Genomic DNA, 18138 nt, shown 5'->3' on the forward strand with positions numbered 1-18138 from the left:
CAGATTACACAGAGGTGAGAAGAGTAAAGCGGAAGTTAGTCTTCAGCGCTGCAGTTCCCACTCCACACCAGCAGGTGGCAGCAGATACCGACATTTCCGGTCACTAACAGCAGCCTCATACCGAAGAACAACAACAAACAGCAGCACGCGGTTCTTTTAAAACATAAAACAACCATAACAAATGTAGTAAAGCGAAAATAAACATTTTCCGAGACGGAGATGAAGTCGGACGAGGAATTCAGCGGCGTTTCTCCAGACAGGTGAGTTAATAACACATGGTTCTGTAGCTAATGTAACTGGTTGTAGTCTGCGTTGTGCGTTTTATTTTATTCAAAGAAACAGGCGGACGGTAACTGGGTCGACTCTTCGTTTATTCTCTCCCATTCAACCATAACACGAAAGGGGGGGAGCACATGTTGAAACTAAACACAAAAAAAATCACTCAAAAGAAGGGTAAAACAACAAAAATAATCACACAGATAAATAAAATAGCAAGATACACGCAAATTAAAATAAGTACATAAGTATATAAACGATGATTTAAATAAAGATGAAACAAGATTACTGAAAACTCAAAATTAAACCTACCTCTCCCATTCAACCATAACACGAAAGGGAAGAGGAGGAGTCAAAACAGGAAATTACACAAACCAATGACATGACAACCAAAAGGGAAAGCACTCACACAGTCAGTCACACCAGGTACACATCTCCTTTTTGTGTAATTCTACATGTTAAATTTATGAAATGTTTCCCATACCCGTTACAGTAACAATGCTAACACCTGTACCGACGCTCAGGTGAGTAACTGAAAGATGGAACTCGTTATACAGCATGTTCCCGACTTTATTTATACTAGTTACGAAATTGTTCATTCAGTAGTTCATGTGCAGTTTGTACGTTTCCCCCCGTGTTTATTTATGAAGTGCTGTGTAAATTAAAACACTTCATTCCTAACATTAACCTGGTCTGATTCTGCTGTATGGTCAAAGTTTTGTTTAACAGGAAGTAATTCCTGTTCAACTTTTCTTATCGTCACACTTCTCACCCAGAAATGAAACACCTCTGAGATCCTGTTTACATGTTTACTGTGTGTGAGGTGCAGCTGTCAGTCAAACAGTGTGGGCGGGGCTTTGTGGTGTTATGGGTTTAATTAAATCAGCATTAATTGAACTGTTATAGAGGAAGGACACTATAACTGGTGATGATGGAATATTTACACTTACTGAGCACTTTGTTAGGAACACCTGCATGCAGTTATCTAATCAGCCTAATCTAGTCTAATCGTGTGGCAGTATAACATCATGCAGCTTCGGATGTTAATGTGATCTTGGTGATTTTGACCCTGGCATGATTGTTGGTGCCAGACTGGGCCAGTGTGAGTATATGAATGCTAATCTCCTGGGATATTCACACACAACAGTATGAATCCACGGACCCACTTGCCTTGCGTCGACTGTCCAGGCTGGTGGAGGTGGTGTAATGGTGTGGGGAATGTTTTTTCTTGGTACACTTTGGGCCCTTGAATACAAATCAATCATCGCTCGAATGCTACAGCCTAGTTGAGTATTGTTACTGAACACTTGCCACAATTTACCGTCTTCTAATGGCTACTTCCAGCACGATAATGCACCATGAATCCAGCTGAACACCTTTGGGATGTGGCAGAACGGGAGATCTGCAGCAAAAAAGTGCAGCTTTTCTGTCAACAAGGACCAGAATCTCAAAGGAACATTTCCAACATCTTGTGGAATCCATGCCACGAAGTATTGAAGCCCTACCCAGAATTAGTCTAGTGTTCCTAATAAAGTGCTCAGTGAGTGTATATTAAAAAGGGGACAGAGTGAAAAGCATTCTTTAAGTCCGTGAAGCAGGTTAAGATTTTTGCTCTGGGCATTCAGTGTATGTGTTTGTGTAGATGTAGTTTAAGTATACTACACAATAGTTTACAGAGGGGAGAGATCGGAATGGGGGCGCAAATTGTCTTCAAGAAATAAAACACAGACAGGGCATCATTTGGGTACTCTGTGTATTTTCTTTTTGCTGGGGTGAGGCGGAGCTTAGCTTGACTTCTATCTATCTGTCAGTGCAGACCAGTGTAGCCAACTCAGTGGCTTTTCAGACCTGTTTAGTGACTTTTTGGACAAACCTTAGCAACTTTCCAAATATCACCAGTACTGTCCTGCAAGCATGAGGACTTGCTTTCCCGCTGCACTCACACCTCTCTCTGCATCTGCTCTGTTCAGTGAGGGGCCGAGAGCCAGAGATTTAACAATGTCATGGATAACAAGACGCGCACTGCGTCCCAGTTTACATCGTTCTTATGCAAATGTTTTTAAACGCAAGATGTTTTATATGTAAAATAGTCTACGTTATCACAGCCTAGTTCTCATCATTCATGTTTCATACCTGTCCGTTATATAGTTTTATAAAAGTACAAGAACAGAGTATAGATTAGATAATCATTATACCTGGTCACATACTTACCTACTATAGTAGGAATACTCCACGTTTTAATTCGATGTGTGTTTACAGGGTATTGGGTTAATATTGGATTATTGTTGTCCATGTAAACGTACTGAATAATAAGAATTCTTATATTTATAAAGCAGCTTCTCAAATTTATGGTCAGTTGACAAAATCCATGACGGAAATCAGAAATAAGAGCAAAAGGCACATCAGCATTTTACTTCACAGTGTGTGTTCTGTAAATCTCTCTCTTCTCAGACCCGAGATCAGGTGGGGTTGGGAGCCGATGGCCGATTTTGGAGCTTCACAGGTCAGTGTGCAAGTCATAGCGCTTCTGCTGTTCCGGATGGTTCTTATCCAGCCAGGCCTGCAGCAGGGGCAGGTTCTTGTCCATCCAGCGGATGTTCTCCTCCACGTTCTCCAGTGTCTGCTGGATGCACCTCAGCTCCGCACCCGTCTCTGCACTCAGCGAACCGAAGAAGCTGCGAATCTGAGGGAACGGAGAGACCCGAGGTGAGCTCATGTAGCACCTTACACAGCAGAACCTGCACAAACGTTCTTATACATACCTCCTCCAGCTTCTCCCTGGTGGAGTACTGGCTGGTCACGCCCATCACCATGTGCGCTATGGAGGAGGAACCAAGGTCAAACCTAGAAGACAGAGGTCCTGCTGGATTAGTTTTACCTCTGAAGGTGTACAGGTCTAATAAGATTACTCCATATTTTACCTCCTATAAAATAAGCACTAGAAATACTCCTATGTACTATATAGTCACTGTCCACTTGCTCATTCATGCAGCCAATCATATATTATAACAGGAACAGGGGACTAAATCTGGAACGAGATGTTCAACAAGCACGTATGGGTGTGATGGTCAGGTGTCCATGACTCTACTCACTTCCCTGCATCTTAGCTGTAGTACTACCTGTTAATGTTGGATTGTGATTCTGATTGGCTGCTGGTGAGATGAGCATTTTACACACTACTGGTTATTACAAATGTACCTTAAGTGTCTGTGGTGAGACACTCAGATCTTTAAAGTGCTGTAATTTGTTCTACTCACTTCTTCACCAGCGAGTGCCAGTTTGCCTTCAGGAAGTCCCATGCATGTTTATAACCTTTAGGGTTGCTACTGATGGACACCATGACGTATGGTAGGTCCTGTGTCTTCATTACCGAGCCCTCCAAACTCTGCTCCATCATCCTAATGAGATTATTAGTGTTAAAGATGATATGTGAAGTTTGTATAGATTGCTTAAGAATAGACATACTGTGACACACTTATCACCCGATTGTAAAATCTCACCATTTCAGTTTGTGAGCGAGAGGAGTGATAGAGAGGGCCGACTTGATCCGGCTCTTCAGAGAAGTGTAGAGCGTTTCACGATACTTCTCAAACAGGAAGTTCCATCCTTCTTCTGTGCGAGCCCCAACCGCAAACACTGCCAGGCTCACATCATTAGGAAGACTGCAACGAGGAAAAATCAACTCAAGTGTACAGTCATGCAAAAGTAATAAGAAAAAAGAGTCCCGGAGAGACATTCCAGGTCTCAGAAACTAGGAAGCAGCACAGCCAAATGGCTGTATGACATGCTCAAATCACTGGTCATTTAGGGATCACAGCACTGTGACTCCAAATCATTGATTTTGCCCACCTTGAGATCATCAATTAGCACACAGAGTCCTGCTTGTGGCCCTGATGTTTCCTCCCTAAAGAGAGTAATTGTCCTAAATGGACAAAATGATTTGGTGACTGGATGAGTCCAAAATGGTTGAACCATGAGTTTCTGCCCAAAGTCATATCACCCACTTTTGTTAATTAATATGTTGACTTTACAGCAATTCCATGACTGGGAACCTGTATTGCATTCCTTTCTATGGTTTTATCTGGACTAAATGGCAGGGATGTGATCATCAGATCAACTGTTAGTCTGTCGTTGGAATCTCCCCTGTTCAAACAGATGGGCATGTTCACCTTTGCTTACATGCAGGCTGGACGCATGGCCTCTACCATGAGTGTCTGCACTTCATGGGCGTTACTTAGAGACTAGAGGTCAACAGATTGATCTGGATTGCTGTAACAATCTGCAAAATCCAAAAATGGGTGTGTCTGTTCTGAGAGCGGCCTCTAGAGGCGACATGGGGTTTTGTATTTGTAAAACTAGTCATGCACCTCCTACTATCTTTCTGTCTATACAGATAAGCTGAGATAACATTATTGCATTATTGATTATGCATTTACCCCCCCCATCTACCTATATATATATAGATGACCTCTGACCTCATTTTGCCGTCAGACTCTTTCCACTCGTTAAAGAGCTGGCTGGCGGAGGAGATACAGGGTGGGTGATCCCTCACACATGCGAACAGGAGCAGATAGCTGCGCAGCATTCTCTGAGACACCGATCCATCATCGCTCCACACCTGCTGATCGATGAGCTTGTGGAACAGGTGCACGATGTAGCTCTGTGGGACAACCAGAGCACATTTGAGATGAAAAATCTCCAAGACTGTGACAAGTACATACAACACAATTACGACATGCAATACTGAAATTTAAGTCGAAAGGGATAATGTTTTAAAACCTCTGTATGATCCATGACTGACCTTCATCTGTCTCTCCAGCACCTCCAGTGTGTCCCTCTTCTCCATCAGCTTGTAAAGTGGCACAAGCTCACTGAAGCCCTGCGTCACAGGCATGATCTCAGTCTCCCGGCTCAGATACAGCGACAGGTCCAGAGCTTTGTCCAGCGGCAGCTTCCCCACGCTGTCCAACATTGTGAAGGATTACTCGAGCGTGTAACATGGTACATACAGCGTAGATTGTATCTAAGAACAATTGACCAATCAGAGCAGAGTGGTGTATGACGGGCAGCTAACCTGACCAACTGGAAGGCGTTGTTGATGAGACTGGCCCGGTCGTTACTGCTCAGAGCCGTGTGGTTGTGATTGAGCAGGGCAATGAGGTCGTCCCAGCCCGAGCCCTCGTAATGGACGATGTAATATCCGCTCATGTCCACGTTAAACTTGATCCAGTCCACTTCCTTGGGCAGGTACAGCACATCTGTCATCAGGATATCAGAGATTTACTACTGAAGGAATGAACTGACCAAAAATGTAGTCACTTAACTAAAACATAAACTACAAGGCTAATGTAATAGCTACGAAGAAAGACAAGCTTGTAGACACCAGTTTAGTTTTATTGTAAATTTATACCACAATGCTGTTGAATTCTTGATTGAGTGGTTAGAAGGAGTGGATTCATTTTCTATAACAGCTGCTTTTCTATAGTACAGCTGTATATTAATGTGCTCGTTCTAATACATTATCATTTATATAACAACTCATATGGTGGAAATATGAGTTTTTTTCCACGAAAAAAAAGTGTTTGCAGTTCTGGAGTAAAATGACCAGCTGTGATTTTTGGTTTTATTCAAGAGAAAGAAAAAAGAGAGGATGTGAAGGAACTACTCTTTATAGCTGCTATAACGTATGTTATCACAGGAACTAACTTGCTTCAATAGCATTTGGCAATGTTAAATATTACTATAAACAGATGGTATAATGTAACTTTTTTACACGCTGTTGTAGGAAAAGAATAAATCTGAGTGGTAATAGTAATATCACGCTACCATTGTTGATAAGTTTACTATAAAAACATGCATTGTTCAAAGCAAGCTCCATGAAGACATAGTTGGAGCGGAAGAATTTGTGTCCTGCACAGAGCCTGAACTCACTAATGCTCTTTTGCCTGAATGAACACAAATCCCTACAGCCACGCTCCAAAATCTAGTGGAAAGCCTTCCCAGAAGAGTGGAGCGCATTATAACAGCAAAGGGGAAATAAATCTGAAATGTGATGTTCAGGTATCCACACTCTTTTGGCCATATAGTGCATCAACTGACTTTACTGACCCTCGCCAATGTTGTTCTTGTATTATTTGCACATACCTGTCTTAGTCTTCAGCAGGAAGCGATGCACTGTGCTCGAGCTGCTGGTGATATAGGTCAGCGGAACGTGCCACAGAAATCTGTTTCCAACACAGGAGCAGTCAGTAAAGGGACACCTCAAGCTAGTCAGAGATGGTTGATGTAGAAATGAACTGAATCTGTTTCAAAATCCAAACAAATACAAAGCCTCCCTGTAGTGTTCCTTCCAAAGCCATGCCCCAAAATCTACAGCACGTGGGCTTTATTTCCCCTGATGTTTTCCACTTGAAAACTGCAGTAACATTTCTGTTTAGCACTGTAAGAATGTTCTGCATTGAGGAGTGGACCAGGACACATAACAGAGTTAGTGGTGTGTTTCTCTCTTATTGAAAGCAGTATGTTAGTTTAAAAAAACCCAAACAATTTAGCTTGAATAAATCCTGCATATTGTTCTCTTTTTAAATATAAAAACTGTTTAGTCATTTTGATGAAGGGTGCCAATAATTCTGGCGGGCACTCTGAAGAGAATTATGTAATTGCCTTTGCTACTCTGGCACCCAACTGTGACCACGGTTTCAGTCTCATGCATTGAGAATTATATAACCAGTAGATTTTTGACACATTCCAAAGCCCAAACAATACTATTAAGTAATAACTTCGTAATAGGTTTAGAGGAGTGTGTGAGATCTCACTGCCGTATTCACCCCAAGGTTTGGGATGAGTCCTCGCCCTTCAGGTATCGCTCCTGACTCAGACGCACTTCACGACCTCTGACCTCCACCGTGATGAGCGGGAAGCCTTCCTGCAGTGTCCACGTCTCCATCATCGCCTTGACGTCCACCTCATCTACAGCGTGCTGCTTCTGTAAAAACCAAGCAAAATTTTTTTAATGACATGCTACCTACAGCTCCTCTTGCAACTTTTTCAACAGATATTGTTCAGTGTTTAAGTTTGTCAGACTTTCATGATTTGAGGTTCATTCATTTGCTTCTGTCATCAGTTTTAAAATACCTGTGATGTGTGACTGTATGGACAAGAGGAATAAACAATAGCTGTGCTAAGTACTCCCTTATGTTTACATGGGCGTGTACTCACAGTGGTCAGACTCTCCCACAGGTGTGTGTTGACGGTGTTCTGGTAGCTGTAGCGTTTCAGGTAGGCAATGATCCCCATCTTAAATATGTCAGGGCTCAGGAACTCCCTCAGCATGTGCAGGATACACGCACCCTGACAAACCGTACACACACATTATATACTATTATATATTCCCAGTGAAAGTCAGGGGCCTCGACGGACCAGACTCGAGCGGCAGAGGCTGGCTCTGGGTACGTGGAATGTCACCTCTCTGTGGGGGAAGGAACTGGAACTTGTGTGGGAGGTGGAGCGCTACCGGTTAGATCTGGTGGGGCTTACATCTACGCAAAGTCTCGGGTCTTGAACCGTACTCTTGGATAGGGGATGGACTCTATTCTACTCTGGAGTTGACCAGGGTGTGAGGCGCCGGGCGGGTGTGGGGATACTCACAAGTCCCCGGCTGAGCGCCGTTACGTTGGAGTTTACACCGGTGGACGAGAGGGTCGCCTCCTTACGCCTACGGGTTGTGGGGGGGGACTCTGACTGTTGTCTGTGCATATGCACCGAACACCAGTTCAGAGTACTCGGCCTTCTTGGAGACCCTGGACAGAGTCCTGTATGGGGCACCAGTAGGGGACTCCATAGTTATACTGGGGGACTTCAACGTGCACGTGGGCAACGATGGAGATAACTGGAGAGGCGTGATTGCTCAGAACGGCCTCCCTGATCTAAACCCAAGCGGGCATTTGTTATTGGACTTCTGTGCTAGTCATGGACTGTCTATAACGAATACCATGTTTGAACATAAGGAGGCTCATAAGTGTACGTGGTACCAGAGCACCCTAGGTAATCGTATCATCTGATCTGAGGCCGCATGTTCTGGACACTCGGGTGAAGAGAGGGGCGGAGCTGTCAACTGATCACCATCTGGTGGTGAGTTGGCTCAAGGGGTGGGGGAAGACTCTGGACAGACCTGGAAAGCCCAAACGGGTAGTGCAGGTGAACTGGGAACGTCTGGAGGAGGCTCCTGTCCGTGAGATCTTCAACTCACACCTCCGGTGGAATTTTTCTGGCATCCCTGTGGAGGTTGGGGGCATTGAACCCGAGTGGGCAATGTTCAAAGCCTTCATTGCTGAAGCTGCGGCGGAGAGCTTTGGTCTCAAGGTCTTAGTTGCTTCAAGGGGCGGTAACCCTCAAACACCGTTGTGGACACCGGTGGCCAGGGAAGCCGTCCGACTGAAGAAGGAGGCCTTCCGGGATGTGTTATCCCGGAGGACTCCGGAGGCAGTTGCAAGGTACCGACAGGCCAGAAGGGCTGCAGCTTCTGCCGTGAAAGAGGCAAAGCAGTGGGTGTGGGAGAAGTTCGGAGAGGACATGGAGAAGGACTTTCGGTCGGCACCAAGGTGTTTCTGGAAAACCATCCTCCACCTCAGGAAGGGGAAACGGGGAACTATCCAAGCTGTGTACAGTAAGGATGGGATGCTGTTGACCTCAACTGAGGAAGTAATTGCACGGTGGAAGGAACACTTTGAGGAACTCCTGAATCCGACTAACACGCCCTCTATGGTAGAGGCAGAGGTGGAGGCTGATGGGGGATCATCGTCAATTTCCGTGGTGGAGGTCACTGAGGTAGTCAAACAACTACACAGTGGCAAAGCCCCGGGGATTGATGAGATCCATCCAGAAATGCTGAAAGCTCTGGGTGTGAAGGGGATGTCTTGGATGACACGCCTCTTTAACATTGCGTGGAAGTCGGGGACAGTGCCCAAGGAGTGGCAGACCGGGGTGGTGGTTCCCCTGTTTAAAAAGGGGGACCAGAGAGTGTGCACCAATTATAGGAGTATCACACTTCTCAGCCTCCCTGGTAAAGTCTACTCCACGGTGCTGGAACGGAGGGTTCGGCCAATAGTCGAACCTCGGATTGAGGAGGAACAATGCAGATTCCGTCCTGGTTGTGGAACAACGGACCAGCTCTTTACTCTCGCAAGGATCTTGGAGGGGGCCTGGGAGTATGCCCAACCGGTCTACATGTGTTTTGTGGATCTGGAGAAGGCGTATGACCGGGTCCCCAGGGGTCTACTGTGGGAGGTGCTGAGGGAGTATGGGGTGAGGGGTTCCCTTCTTTGGACTATCCAATCGCTGTACGCCCAAAGCGAGAGCTGTGTCCAGATGCTCGGCAAAAAGTTGGACTTGTTCCAGGTGGGGGTTGGTCCCCACCAGGGCTGCGCTTTGTCACCAATCCTGTTTGTGATATTCATGGACAGGATATCGAGGCGTAGTCATGGTGGGGAGGGGTTGCGGTTTGGTGACCTGAGGATCTCATCGCTACTTTTTGCAGATGATGTGGTCCTGATGGCATCATCGGCCCGTGACCTCCAGCACTCATTGAATCGGTTCGCAGCCGAGTGCGAAGCAGCTGGTATGAGGATTAGCACTTCTAAATCTGAGGCCATGGTTCTCAGCAGGAAACCGATGGAGTGCCTACTCCAGGTAGGGAATGAGAACATAACCCAAGTGAAGGAGTTCAAGTACCTCAGGGTCTTGTTCACGAGTGAGGGGACATCGGAGCGGGAGATTGGCCGGAGAATCGGAGCAGCGGGAGCGGTATTGCAATCACTTTACCGTACCATTGTGACGAAAAGAGGGCTGAGCCGGAAGGCAAAACTCTTGATCTACCGGGCAATTTTCATTCCTACCCCCACCTATGGTCATGAAGGTTGGGTAGTGACCAAAAGAACTAGATCTCGGGTACAAGTGGCCGAAATGGGTTTTCTCAGGAGGGTGGCTGGCCTCTCCCTTAGAGATAGGGTGAGGAGCTCGGCTATCCGAGAGGAACTCAGAGTAGAGCCGCTGCTCCTTTGTGTTGAAAGGAGCCAGTTGAGGTGGTTCGGGCACCTGGTAAGGATGCCCCCTGGGCGCCTCCCTAAGGAGGTGTTCCAGGCACGTCCAGCTGGGAGGAGACCTCGGGGGAGACCCAGGACTAGGTGGAGAGATCATATTTCCACACTGGCCTGGGAACACCTTGGGATCCCCCAGTCAGAGCTGGTTACTGTGGCTCGGGAAAGGGAAGTTTGGGGTCCCTTGCTGGAGCTGCTACTCCCGCGACCCGATTACGGATAAGTGGTTGAGGATAGATGGATATATATTCCCAACTCTGGCAGTTAGCAGGCCAGATGGCCCGAGTGATTCATTTAGGATTGCCTGAGAGTTTTAAGTTTAAGAGTTTTAAGCTTAAAGTTTAACAATAGATATTGTCAAAAAAGCATCATGCGGAATACATACCAAATTCATCACATACTTGCATCAATCTACTTTAAATAGTTCAATATCCCAAACAGACTAATGGAATGGTTTCTAAAGCTGTCCTGGACCTAAACTATAGTGATCCACATTTTGAATACGATTTATTTATTTTTTTATTTTAAAAAGTTGGCTTCCACTACTTATGAACTACATTACCGTTGCACATGCAATGCAAATTTAGGATTCATGTAAAATAGATTTTCACCCCAAACCCATTCATTTAATACAATAAAGTATTCAAATCTGACCGAACCTTCTCATAAGACACGTCATCGAACATCTCCTGTATCTGAGCCGGGTTCTCCACGGGGATAGATACGGGGTGAGAGGAGCTTAAACAGTCTACCTCCATCGCCTCGAAGCACTTTCCAAGGAAATAGTCCTCCTGCAGAAGACAGACACTCAGATACTCTAGAAAGGCTTATATTCAAGTCATTATTTATTCATTTAACAGACCTGTTGTTGAATCTCCAGCTGGCTTCAGTTCAAGTCGACAGTTTAGTGAACTTCAGAAAGACTCACCACTTGCAGCTCGGGGTTGGTGATGTTCACAGACACAAACTCCATGAACTTTGCGAAGCCCTCCTTCAACCAGAGATCGTTCCACCACTCCATCGTCACCAGATTACCGAACCACTGTGGAGGAGGACCGACAACACAGCTCGATGATCTCTTATACACGTATAACTTAATATACTGATGGAAAAAACATCACTGCCAAATTTTAGAATTCAAGTTCACAATGGAAAATAGGTTCTCACTTTGATAATCCGCATCATTCACACAAATCCCTGTCTCTGAGGTAAAAGTCACTGGGAATTTAAACATATGCCTCATTTACACATATGTCCTGCTGAATAAATTTTTTGTTATTAATGTCTTTTTCTTTTTTAGGCCATTTAAACATTTTGAAAGTTTGTGCTGACATCTGTACAATGTGTGTAATCGCTCTTCTCTGTTTTGATGATGACGTGACCATGCTGGAGCATCACAGACATTTTGATAGGCGATATCTGACTACTAACTAAACTTATTATGATTATGCTTTTGTCTGTTTCGTTACAGCATATCATGAGGAAATCACACTTAGCTTTTTTTTTTTTTTTTAGTTTTTACTGCTACGTTTGTTAAACAGACTCTTTACACAACCAGATTTTTGTAGGAAAGTGCCAAGGCAAGGTTAGAGTGTGTCCTAAATGAAAACATTTATACATCATTTTGGTAAAGTTGAGCAGTCTTGGGCAGATTTGTCATCATTTTAGTTGTTCTCCAGGACACATCAGACTGGTTTTCACAAAATGTATTACATAATATAGGCAATTTACAAGCCTGAGACACATAGAAAGTATGGAACCTGATGAGCGAGCTCATGTGCGATGATCATGGTGATGCCCAGCTTGTCAGAGGCTGAGGACTTGTGGGGGTCAAACAACAGAGCTGTCTCCCTGTATGTGGTCAAACCCCAGTTCTCCATAGCACCTGCCTGGAAGTCAGGGACTGCAGCCAGATCTGTAAGAAACCAACAATATACAACAGTGAGTGCAGAGAAATCTGTTGTGAATCACTCTGAAATGTTATTTTTCAACAATAATAAACTTTTAGACTTGGATAAAGAACAATTTGGAACCTATGGGTCATTGTTGTGGATTTTTATTTCCCACATTTGATTTTTTTTTTTTTTTGTAAAGATAGTCATCATTTATAAAGTGAGCCAATTCTACTACCAATCTGTTTCTCCAAGCCATAACATTATCCTCACCATATTTCACAGCTGAGATGACTTGCTTCGAAATGGGTTAGGTAAAAAAATAAGTTTATTTTTTTGTTCTTTTTTTTAAATTTGCAGATGCTTTTATGTAAAGTGACTTACAAGTAAAGGCAGAATCCAATCCAACCCTGAGCTGAGCAGATATGCTACATTCTACTCAACTTGTAATTCCCAACTGCTAATAAAAGCCAAAGAAAACACCCCCTTCACATGAACTTCCTAGTTTCGTTTCCATTTAGAGTGACATCAAATCAATAGCTGCGCACAGCATCAGAAGTAAACAAAGTGGCACTTCTTACCTTTAAATAAGTCATACTGTATACAAGTTCTTGCTTTAGATCAATCAACATAAAAGACATATTTTATTTTTTGACTATACAGTTCACTGTATGACCAGAAAAATAGACATCACTCAAAACAGTTAGCTGGCTAGCTTGTTGCTAACAAACGACGAACATGGAGGAATCTATGGTTTTCTCCATTTTGGATGTCGCATGCGTCAAGGTTGCAAATGACGGCATTCTGTCCTGGGAATTACATCTTATGAGGTCAAAGTCGAATGAGGCATTAATTATTAAAGGGACAGTTCAGACAAGAATGAAAGCTACAGTTTTCACAACCATCAGTCAAGACAGTTTTGGTGTCTGAAGTTTGTTTCTTTAAGTATGTGCTGTCAGACCCAAATCTGTTTGAGACACTGAAGAACCGACAAGGTTTGATGTGAACGTGTAATGATTTAGGTATGCAGTTTACACAACGCTAAATTGATAGATGTAACTTCCATAAGTATTAGCTACATTTAGTCTTGTAGTGCAAAATAAAAGCAACAAACTTCAGGCATACGTTTCTTGTAAAAGTCTGCAAAAATGCTGCATTGGTGGCTGGCGTTAATAGTAGCAGTGTTCGAATATGGACCAACTGGCAACTACGGCATGAGCAAAAGTAATATATTGGTGTGATGTGCGAGATGTGTACCAGTGTGAAACAGCTGTACAGATGTTCACCTTGTTTAGGCAGAGGGTAGGGAATGTCGAAGTAATCATCGTAGAAGTCCAGCAGCTTCACTGCAGCGTCCAGAGCGAACTCGGCCTGCTTTATCTTCTCAGGTACAGCGTACACAGAGATCTGACGCAACAACACAGAACCATAAGGACAAAATGGAACAAAGAAAATAAAGGTAGTTGTTATCCTTCAGTGAACAAGCATACGCATGTCTGGTTTTGAGAACAAGATTTCTAAGTCTGTCACAATTATGAAATTTTAGCTGACAGTTATTAATCATAGAAAAAAAAATTAACAGTTAATTGTCTTTGTATTGACCATTTCACACTTCTAATATGATAATGCCCATACACAGCAGAGACATGACACAAATAATAATCTAAATATGGCCTAATGTTTGTGGACACCTGACCATTACACCCATGTGTGATTCTTCCCCAAACTGGTACCACAAAGTTGGAAGCACACATCTATCCATCCATCTTCTACCGCTTACTCCTTTTCAGGGTCACGGGGAACCTGGAGCCTATGCCAGGGAGCATCGGGCACAAGGCGGGGTACACCCTGGACAGGGTGCCAATCCATCGCAGGGCACACAATCACATACACACACACACCCATTCATACACTACGGACACGCCAATCAGCCTACCACGCATGTCTTTGGACTGGGGAGGAAACCGGAGTACAGCACGGGGAGAACATGCAAACTCCACACACACATGGCCCCGGCGCGACACGAACCCCGTCTTTGTTTGCTGCAGCTTTACAATTTCCCTTCACTGGAACTAAGAGGCCCAAACCTGTTCCAGCATGACAACGCCCCTGTGCACAAAGCGAGCTCCATGAGGACATGGTGTGTTAAGGCTGGAGTGGAAGAACTCGAGTGTCCTGCACAGAGCCCTGACATCAACTCAACTGAATACCTTTAGGATGAACTAGAACACCAACTGCACCCCAGACCTCCTCACCCAGCATCGGTGCCTGTTCTCACTGGTGCTTTTGTGGCTGAATGAACACAAATCCCCACAGCCACACATCAAAATCTAGTGGAAAGCCTTCCCAAAAGAGTGGAAATTATTATAAGAGGAACCGGGGACTACATCTGGAATGAAATGTTCAACCAGCACATATGGGTGTGGTGGTCAGGTGTCCACAAACTTTTGGCCATATAGTGTGTAATTTGTTATAATTATATTCACAAATGACAGTTTTCAAAAAGCTATCTAATATCAGACAAATTATTATCTAGTGTAACTAAAACCTGCAGCCAGAAAGCTAGCCAAGTAACATGTGGCTATTGTGTAAACTAGTAGACAATGTTGCTAGCTAAATAGCTAAAATTAGGCTAACATATACTGTGTAAACCAGTAACCAGAGTTACTAGCAAGCTATCTAACTTTTTTACTGTGTAAACCAGGAGTCACATTTACTGGCAAGTCCTTTTCTGCTCCCAAACTGTCATGTGACTGAGGGAGAGCTACAGGGCGGGAACTGGCAATGACAAATAATGTACGAATTAAAAAAAAAACAACATTAATTTTCAAATAGTAATCATAAAAAAATAAATAAATAAAAACCATTTCTGAAAATCCGCTCTCACCTCGACTCCATGCTGAGTGTGTTTGCTGATGGAAAGGAAGTCAGACACGATGAAGGCCACCAGGTACGTGCTCATCTTCACAGTCTCGTCAAACTGATCCTCAAACAGACCGTCCGGGAGACGCAGCGTCCTCAGCTGAGACAGGGACCGGACAAATTAAACATCTTATAACAGAAGAGATAGACCAGTGACTCTTCATCCTGCATTGTTATTCACTATTATTATTTATTATTCAGTCTAATGCTGATGATTCAACTGATGAAGCTAATGAAGGCTAACACATGCTTCCTTTTAGACATGTGATGCCACCCCACTTGTTTATACATCAGCAGCTAAATGTGTTTGGACATCAGTAAGTGAAATGTGTGCTCAGATTGTTTTTTATTGATTCGGTCAGTCAGCAACAGCCCACTTCTTAGCCATGAGTGTTTCAGCGGGATGTTTAAGTGTCTTTCATTGACATGTTGGTCTGTTTCCTACATTACCCACAATGCCATTTGTCTATCTGCCCATAACAAGTTTAGCCCTCTCTTCATCTCTACTTAAAGAGTGCAGCAGTGCTTTATTGCTTTAGTCTGCCCAGGTCTCTCATCTCTTTTGAGCACTCTGCTCAAAATGATCAGCTTCCAAAGCTTTACCTTTCATGCTAATACCACTGTTGATTCCAGTGTTTGTCATCTTCACTACGTCCATGCTGGATTTCGCGTTAATATATGGTTGAACGTAGCTGGAAAATGGTGAGTGAGAAGCTGCTTACCCTCTTTGGTGGTTAGGGGTCAACGGTGAAACCTGCTCAGTATCCCTTATGTTTGCGATTGTTTGCATTTTATTCCTTATTAACCTCCACTATAACTACTCTAGCAATAACAATGTCCCTTGGTGGACTAACAAAAATACAGCATCAACCAACAAATTAGCACCATCACATTTGCAATTCAGGGTGGAGGTTTCCTTTAATATGCTGTTTAACCTCTATTAACAACCCCAGAGGCAAACGACATATCTCAAACAAGTGTTGGGCTTCGACTAATAATATGTTTCGCGTCGTGGGGGCAATATGGTGCCTTATTTCTAATAGTTTGATATTTAATTTACTATTCGTATTTTAACCTTACACTTGTTCCAAACATTAAGAACAGAGCTATGGACTGTGCGGTGTGTGAGCATTACCTTGGGCATGTTCGAGATGGCGATGTGTCTGCTCTCGCGGCGAATGTGAATAGAGAAGTTGGCTTTGAATGCAGGTTCGTCGAAACAGGGGAACGCCGCTCGTGCGCTCGTCGGCTCAAACTGTGTGGAGGCCAGCACCCTGTCCACATAAACATCAGTAAAGTGTTTAGTGAAATATTATTTTAAATGCACTACTAGCATGAGATGGAGAGACAATTATAGTCTAGAAAATGTACATTGGGGCAATTTTTTTATTTTATATATATAAAAAATTTTTATTTTTTATTTTTAACAAAAGGTCCATAAAAACATGACTGGTTCCTCACCGTTCCTCTCCATCACTAGTGCGGTACGTGCTTTTATAAAACCCAAGGAAGCTCTCGGACAGTTTGGCTGCAAACTCCAGCTCGATGACGTACACGCTTCCTCTCCTCAGCACCATGTGTTCGCTGACCAGCGCGATCTGCTGGTAAGCCGGATACTCCAGCACCTTGAGAGCCTGGCTCTGACCTTCAGCCAAACCCCGGAGACCGGCCCTGGAGATGTTGAGGTCCTTGGCGTGGAGGACGATGTTGTGCGTGTCCTCGAGGACGTCCAGTCGGATCTTCACTCTCCCGGTGAAGTCGAGGCTGGTGAGGTTGGGGTGGATGAGGAGAGAGTAATGGAACGGAGAGACGGTCTGTGGGAGCCTCATCTTGTTCCAGGGGAACGTCTCTCCGCTGGTCGATTTTGGGAGGGGGGACTCACTTTCTTCTCTGGTTTGCGTCACCGCCGTCCAAGACGACGACACGAAGAACAAACACAGGAGGAGAACCGTTACGGCCATGTCCTACAGGAACTGCTGAGAACCAGGAAGTGGAAATGAATCAACTAATGAAATAATCTTACAAATATATCTCACATACGAGTTCACTGCAAAAATGTTCTCCATTTAATAAATAAATAACCCGCCAAAGTCTCCTGGATTGCAGGTTAAACTTCATGAGCTATTATTTCACACCTATGACATTAATGTTTACTCACAGAGACTCGGCTGCGCTGCGACAAACCGCTCTCGTCACGATCCGAGAGAATGAAAGTGAAAATAAAACCGCGCAAACCCAATGCATCATGGGAAACTCGCGCAACTAAAACACTCGACTCATTTACACTCAACACTTCAGACACCAAAACCATGCAACTGCGAATAAAAACTAAAAATAATATAAAGCGACGTGTCACGCAAGGATAATCAGTGGTATGCGCAAACAGTGCGTAAACAAGACTGCGCGAATGCAGAGGCGGCCATGATGGATTTCAAAATAAAAGTCTAAAACTTGCCAACAGTGAGGAAAAACGTGAAAAGTACTTTCCCAGGAAAGGAAAGAAAAGAAAATATTTATGCACCAATGCATTTAGGTATTTACATACTTTATGTATTTATACTTATTATTTACTTACTTTCTTATTTATTGATTTATTTACTTACATAGGTTAGATGCAACTCCTTTGCTGTCAATGACTGCTTGGAAATCTGGAACCCATGGACATCGTCAGATGCTGAGTTTCCTCCCTTGAGATGCTTTGATAGCTCTGACAGATCTGTATTTACAATCATGAAGGCGACTCTTGATCGTAGACTTTGACAATGATACGCCTACGTCCTCCAGAGTGTTCTTGACCTGGCTAGAGGAGAGAAAGAGTTCTGCGATCATTCACTTTAGTTTTTTCTAAAGATTGTTGATTTGGCCGCTCCTAAAGTTTCTGCTCTCTCTCTCTCTCTCTCTCTCTCTCTCTCTGATGGTTTTTTTTGTTTTTTTCAGCCTAATGATGGCCTCAT

At 43.9% G+C, this 18138-nt stretch overlaps 1 protein-coding gene across 1 annotated transcript; it reads right to left on the reverse strand.

The window, feature by feature from the left end:
• Nucleotides 1-350: 350 nt before the first annotated feature.
• LOC128599080 (endoplasmic reticulum aminopeptidase 1) lies at nt 351-17767 on the reverse strand. Its single transcript, XM_053610450.1, has 18 exons — nt 17343-17767; nt 16646-17157; nt 16320-16458; nt 15150-15284; nt 13549-13669; nt 12131-12285; nt 11299-11412; nt 11030-11161; nt 7495-7626; nt 7104-7261; nt 6421-6500; nt 5351-5534; nt 5078-5237; nt 4752-4936; nt 3777-3938; nt 3534-3674; nt 3039-3120; nt 351-2959 (listed from the first exon to the last, which is right to left on the reverse strand). The coding sequence occupies exons 2-18, from the start codon at nt 17143-17145 to the stop codon at nt 2774-2776; spliced, it is 2766 nt and encodes a 921-aa protein (XP_053466425.1). The 5' UTR covers nt 17146-17157; nt 17343-17767; the 3' UTR covers nt 351-2773.
• Nucleotides 17768-18138: the final 371 nt, after the last annotated feature.

Source organism: Ictalurus furcatus, chromosome 22 (assembly GCF_023375685.1).
Source record: "Ictalurus furcatus strain D&B chromosome 22, Billie_1.0, whole genome shotgun sequence".
NCBI classification, from domain to species: Eukaryota; Metazoa; Chordata; class Actinopteri; order Siluriformes; family Ictaluridae; genus Ictalurus; species Ictalurus furcatus.